At 38.9% G+C, this 6,170-nt stretch overlaps 2 protein-coding genes across 2 annotated transcripts; one reads left to right on the forward strand and one right to left on the reverse strand.

Moving 5' to 3' along the window:
- Nucleotides 1-1,294: 1,294 nt before the first annotated feature.
- LOC143632230 (uncharacterized) lies at nucleotides 1,295-2,421 on the reverse strand. The gene is made up of 3 exons (XM_077100797.1): nucleotides 1,874-2,421; nucleotides 1,658-1,774; nucleotides 1,295-1,592 (listed from the first exon to the last, which is right to left on the reverse strand). Exons 1-3 carry the CDS (start codon nucleotides 2,419-2,421, stop codon nucleotides 1,295-1,297), a joined length of 963 nt encoding a protein of 320 aa, XP_076956912.1.
- A 1,397-nt stretch (nucleotides 2,422-3,818) lies between these two features.
- On the forward strand, nucleotides 3,819-5,931 carry LOC143632231 (cyclic nucleotide-gated ion channel 1-like). Its single transcript, XM_077100798.1, has 3 exons — nucleotides 3,819-3,889; nucleotides 4,492-4,809; nucleotides 5,850-5,931. The coding sequence occupies exons 1-3, from the start codon at nucleotides 3,819-3,821 to the stop codon at nucleotides 5,929-5,931; spliced, it is 471 nt and encodes a 156-aa protein (XP_076956913.1).
- The last annotated feature ends 239 nt before the right edge of the window (nucleotides 5,932-6,170 follow it).

The following is a 6,170-nucleotide window of genomic DNA, read 5'->3' on the forward strand; positions in this document are numbered from 1 at the left end:
TCTAGGGGTGATTGTTGGGAATTTCGGGTCAAGAGCGTTACTTGGTGTGCAAGGCAAAGTAACATGGTTTAAGGAGTGGATAACTATAAACAATTAAATGTGCTCAGATTTAATTGTTAGTATAATTATTAGGTCCTATTATTTAGCAATCTTAATTGTAGTCTAAACGTGATAGGTTAGATTATAAATACCCGTGCTTTGGGGTTTAGGAGATTGTAATGTGAGTAATTGAGTTTTGTGAAGTTTCTCAATAATAACAAACATGTCTGGGTTTGTATTCGGTTCTGTGTGTTCGTGTTCGTGTTCGATACCTGATACGAATTCCATTAGTTCCTAACAAAAGTTCCAGCAGAATTCAAACTTTTTATAGAACGGCTAACTCACACACCCTTTAAACCTACTTCTAAATCTACATCAGTATTAACCATGGACTAAAATACTCTTACCACTTGGGGAGGAATATTTAGTAGCAAAATTCTACTCTACATTATTAAACATGGGTGGGCCATTCATCTGCCCAACTTGGTTATAACTTTCTAAGCTCACTGTTTTTTTTTTGTTAAAACTAATGTCAACCGACGTGCTCTAACATTAAAACCCTCGTTTTCAGAGAACCGATTGAAATCACGAGACGTAAATTCTCCCCCTCGATCGGTTCGAAACATCTTGATTTTCTCACTATTTTCCGCCTCCACCATGACTTTAAATCGCTTGAAGGTATCAAACGCTTCACTTTTTTCCTTCAACAAAAAAGTCCACATGAAACGTGAAAAATCATCTATCAAGACGAACACATACCTATTTCCGGCTATGGTACTAGGAGTAATGGGCCCGCATAAATCTCCATGGATTAGTTCCAAGACTCGGGTTGCTCTAAAAGTCGCCGACTTCGGAAACGGTTTTCTCGTTTGCTTCCCAACTAAGCATGAGTTACAAATTTGATTTTCTTGATCAACTTTTGGCATTCCAACGACCATATTCTTTTTCACCATTTGTTTTGTAGACTCGAAATTTAGGTGCCCTAGTCTCGCGTGCCAAAGCCAATTCTCGTTATCAATCCGGGCTTGTAAACACACGGGTTTCCCTGTCTTTAATTTAATCGTATAAAGACGATTCTTGGATTGAGTAACCCGCATCAACAATTTTCCTTGATCATCATACATCATCAAGTAATCGTCTTTCATACGAATATCACAACCACTTTCTGTTGCTTACCCAAGACTAATAATATTACTTTGTAAACTAGGAATATAATAAATGTCAGTCAATAATTGTTGCTCCCCCGTTTTACCGACTAGCAATACCCTTTCTCGCAAATATCAACATAAGACCCATCTCCAAATTTAACTTTGCCACCAACACGCTTATTTAATTCAGAGAAAAAGGATACATTACCCGTCATATGGTTGCTTGCACCGTTATCCAAATACCACAAGTCTTGTTCGTCTGAACCACCCTCATAATCTTTTGGTATAACCTTTTGTTCATTTAAGTACATTTTTTCTTGAACACGCCGCACCATATAGAGGGACGGATCTTTTTCTTTCGCGTTGGCCAAATTTGCTTGTTTATCTTTCCTTCGTTCCGGACACCTCGAAACGAAGTGACCAAATTCATCACAACGAAAACATTGAACTTCCGAGTAATCCTTTTTAACCTTTCGTTTATCCCCTTCATTAGACCCTCCTTGTGAACCATGGTTTTGACTACCACGTCCACTACCATGTCCTCGGTTCGAACCTTTCCCGTGACCCCTACTCTATTCGCGTGAAACCTGCCTCGAACTCGAAGAGGATTCATAATGATTAAACAAAAGTTTACCTTCTTCAGAACGCAACACGTGTCCTTTGATACGCACCTCATAAGTCTTTACCTCCCGACAACATCCTCAAAACCGACTGTTTTAAGGTCTAACACTTGCTCGAAGGATGCTACAACTTGGATAAACCGGCTCGGCAGGCTCGTGAAGAATTTCTGAACTAGCCTTCTTTCTTCATACGGTTGTCCAAGTGTGGTTGCTTTCGAGGAGATTGTGGTTATTCTCGAGGCATACACGTCAATTGTTTCGGTTTCTTTCATCATCAAACCGTCAAATTCACGTATTAACATATGAAGTCTAGCATCCTTCACACGTTCCGCGCCCATATATCTTGACTTTATGGCATCCCACATCTCTTTTGCCAATTTAAAATTACCGATTTGAAGTATCTGTTCCTCGGGAATCAACTGAAACAGAAGCGTCTTCGCGATGTTATTTTTCTTCACGTCATTAGAGCCAGGGTCAATTACATCCCAAACTCCATGAATCCCAAAAATAACCTCCATATGCATACTCCAACTCGTGTAGTTCGTTTTTGTCAAACGCGGACACTGAAACGATCCGGAGGTCGTCTCTTTACCCGTTTGGTTCGCGTTACTCATATTGTTTCTACGGCTATAAGATCTTGAAAAATCCCTTGACCTCGACTCAATGGTTCCAACACGTGATTCGATTTATTATACACAACCAAATCACCTTTTAAAAAATATGTAATTGAATAAAGAAAATAACCTTAGAAGTTTCTTTTGTTTGCTTTCTGCTTCGTAGCTCCTGTCCACACAATATGAATACCATTTTTACTTTTCAGCCTTACCTTTTGTGTTTCCGAAAGAACCGACTTCAACAAACAATAATTGAAGATAAAATAATTTGTACGGATCTTCAACAAACAGTAATTCGCCGTTTAAAGATCCGTCACGCCGGTCCGGTCGCAAATTGCTGCTGCTCACCGGCAATAGATCTTCAATCGATTTCTGCTGTTGGATTCTGCTACTGCCGAATCGATTGAACGCTGGTTTCTGATCGCCGGACAAGTCGCAGGTTTTGATTCCTGTGGCTGGGTGAATAAGCCGTCCAAACGTTCCTCACGTCGCAGGTTGGTTCCGATTGCAGGTCTTGTAAGTTCACAGGTGCCCTTGGAACGCTCTGATACCAATTAATGGAATTGGTACCAGGTATCGAACACGAACACACAGAACCGAATACAAACCCTGACACGTTTGTTATTATTGAGAAACTTCACAAAACTCAATTACTCATATTACAATCTCCTAAACCCCAAAGCACGGGTATTTATAATCTAGCCTATCACGTTTACGTTTAGACTACAATTAGGATTGCTAAATAATAGGACCAGATAATTATACTAACAATTAAATCTGAGCACATTTAATTGTTTATAGTTATCCACTCCTTAAACCATGTTACTTTGCCTTGCACGCCAAGTAACGCTCTTGACCCGAAATTCCCAACAATCACCCCCGGAATTTCGAACTCGAAACCGACAAGTCTTCAACTCCAAGTAATTCCCGCATCTCCTTACAAATGTTCAAGCATTCGCTCTAGTGGTCGATGAACTTTTGTTCGTTGCGTCCCAGTTTAGGCTTTTGCATAGGAGACGTCTCCAACATACCTTTAGGTATTCACAAAATAAAAGTTTTCCATTTCTAACCTTCAAGGGATGGCAATTTTGACTAGGGGGTGTAAATGAGCCAAACCAGCTCGTGAGGCATTAGCTACTCGAGATCGGCTCGTTAAAAGCTTGAATTAAGCCGGCCTCGAGCCTTAACATAAGCTTGTTTTATTTAGAGCCTGAGCTCGAGTTGGCTCATGAGCCTAAATGAGCTTATTACCTAAATAAGTTTTATTTTATGTAATATTTATTATATATAAGAATATAATAAAATAAATAAATATTATGCTATATATAAAAATTATAATTAAAAAATGTATAAAACTAATTATAAATGTTTATAAGTTAAATAATAAAATAAGAAACATGCCGAGCTCGAGCTTGAAAAACCTATTAACGAGCCAGGCACAAGCTGTAGAAAAAGAGCTCGAGTTCCCGTAAGTCCAAACGAGCTGGTCGAGCTCGGGCTTGGCTCACTTACACCCTTAATTTTGATCCATTCTTTGAAGAATGAACATAAATAATTTGTAAATGGGTTCATTTGGGTTACCTCAAATTAGTTAATGGGTTCATTCAAACTAGTCAATGATCACACCAGACAAGTATGTTATGTCTGTTAACTTAAAAAGGGTCCAAATGGGTTAGAACCACCCATCACCATTGTTTCTCTCCATCACCACAATCTTCATCTCCGCCATTTCCTCCACTCGTGGTCGTCACCACCACCACCGCAGCCACCTCCACAGTCGCCTCGCCACAGCCACGTTAAAAAAGATAGCTGGTGAATCTATTTTGTTACTTTTTTGTAAAATGACTAATTTCAACCTGACTCCATTTTGGCCACAACCCGTTTTCACTTAAACCAAATTAAAACGACCCGTTGGTCCAAACTCATTTGCTCAGAATCCGCCCGGCCCACCCAGTTCGCCAAGCTTAATGATTCCTCCCTCTAACGGGTTCTCATGATCACAAAAAAAAGGTTACCCATTCTTGGTTTTCTATATTAGTTGATAAGCTAGTTAACCGTGTTCTATTTTAGGTTCTACTCGCTGCAGTGGAGGACATGGGCTGCCTGCTACATACAGTCTGCATGGCGGAGACACTGTTCAAGGAAGAAGGAAAAAATATTAGAGGAGAAAAATAAGAGAATGCAGGATGGGTTGGCCACTGGAAGTGAAACCTCCACTCTAAGCGTTGGTGCATCTATCTATGTGTCTAGATTTGCCACCAATGCTTTACTTATCTTGAGATGGAATCGTATATATAATGCACAAGTATCTACACGTATGCTGGACGTTACGCTTCAGAAGCCAGCTCAGCCTAATTTTGATGATGATGCAGCATTTCTTACCTTCAGGTAAAGTTATAAATATGTTACAAATGAATGCAGTTTAGATTGGAATGTAAGTGGTATGCCAAATAACTACTAGCTAGATTATGTTACAAATAGTTTTTAATGTTTTATCAATATTGATATTACTAAAGATGAGAATATGAGATCAGCATCATTATTCTTGTGAAAATATGACAAGAACAAGTTTGCAAGAATGTAAACACGTGAGCGATTAGATAAAGTGTACACCAGACGTCTAACTAGATATAACAGTATTTGCTAAGTATATTAATTCAGATAGTCAGTCACTCGTCTTATGATACACGTATTTCTTGTGTTTTTAGATGTTCATGTTTAGATTGAAATATTGGTGTTCCCTTTATGTGCTTATTTTTAGTTGGCTGGAGATGTTGTTTGTGCTTCTAAATCATGATTTTAGCACTTAACCGTCAGTTTTGAGCTCGTTCTTATTTGTTTTCTGTTTCAGATGGTGGGCAGCCTGTGCAGATGATTTAGGTCCCTTCATTTCTTTAGAATACAAGTAAATATGTCAGGTGGTTATGAGCTGAACATGATTAATTTGGAGTTTAATATTCCTAGAAAATAGATTGTTATATATTGTAATTTCTATTTATACGGTTATACCCTTTCTTGATTATAAGAAAGCCAAATATGTTCGGACGTTAGAGTATACCCATAGGCCTAAGAAAGTTAGTTTGGCCATAATCTCTATTATGGTATCAGAGCGTATTCTCTGGCTACCCAAATGCCAAAAGCCGCCACCCACAAACATGGATCTTCGTTTCCTTCGATCAGTTTTGTTGCTTCTCCTTCGCTACGGTCTCTTCTCTTCACCCCGCCTTAACTACCACAAATATAAGAAACTTCATTCCCTTCGTCTTGAGATGGAGATTGCACAAGTTCATAGGAAAATTGGGATCAGTACCAATATGGTACCAACCTCATCAAGCCATCCTACTTTTATTTATGTCTTTCGTTGATTTTAGTTGTCGGGTCGATCTAGTACATTTAAAACAATGGTTATGTTATGTTTGTGTCATTAGGCCCGTTTGGTTGGGCTCATTTGAGTCCGATGGGCCCGTTCTAGGTGTTTGGGCCGTAGGCCCACAAACACATCATAGATGAGATGACCTCCACCATGGCCGGCTTCATGGGTGGGCAATGTGGGCGGCCGGTCGGGACACGTTTCTTTCGGGGGCACAACAAAATTTTAAAAATTTCTGATGTTATATATATAGAATGCTCAAATGCTTATAATTCCACTATTTTTATAATACCCAAACTCCTTTTATTTACATTTTTAAATTACTCAAAGACTTATAGGCTCATTAAAAATTGAAAAAAAAAAACACATTACTAAATTA

This window comes from Bidens hawaiensis, unplaced genomic scaffold, assembly GCF_021521415.1.
Source record: "Bidens hawaiensis isolate Kalapana, Puna unplaced genomic scaffold, B.hawaiensis_p1.1 tig00006386_1, whole genome shotgun sequence".
In the NCBI taxonomy this organism is placed as follows: domain Eukaryota; kingdom Viridiplantae; phylum Streptophyta; class Magnoliopsida; order Asterales; family Asteraceae; genus Bidens; species Bidens hawaiensis.

Excerpts from the sequence above, each read along its gene's own strand:
- LOC143632230 (XM_077100797.1), bottom strand. The coding sequence starts at position 2,421 with ATGAGTAACGCGAACCAAACGGGTAAAGAGACGACCTCCGGATCGTTT. Across the intron at positions 1,775-1,873 it reads TTTGAGGATGTTGTCGGGAG|GTTTCACGCGAATAGAGTAG; the intron begins GTAAAGACTTAT and ends AGTTCGAGGCAG. Across the intron at positions 1,593-1,657 it reads ATGAAGGGGATAAACGAAAG|GTGTCCGGAACGAAGGAAAG; the intron begins GTTAAAAAGGAT and ends CTTCGTTTCGAG.
- LOC143632231 (XM_077100798.1), top strand. The coding sequence starts at position 3,819 with ATGCCGAGCTCGAGCTTGAAAAACCTATTAACGAGCCAGGCACAAGCT. Across the intron at positions 3,890-4,491 it reads GAAAAAGAGCTCGAGTTCCC|GTTCTACTCGCTGCAGTGGA; the intron begins GTAAGTCCAAAC and ends GTTCTATTTTAG. Across the intron at positions 4,810-5,849 it reads GCAGCATTTCTTACCTTCAG|GCCCGTTTGGTTGGGCTCAT; the intron begins GTAAAGTTATAA and ends TTGTGTCATTAG.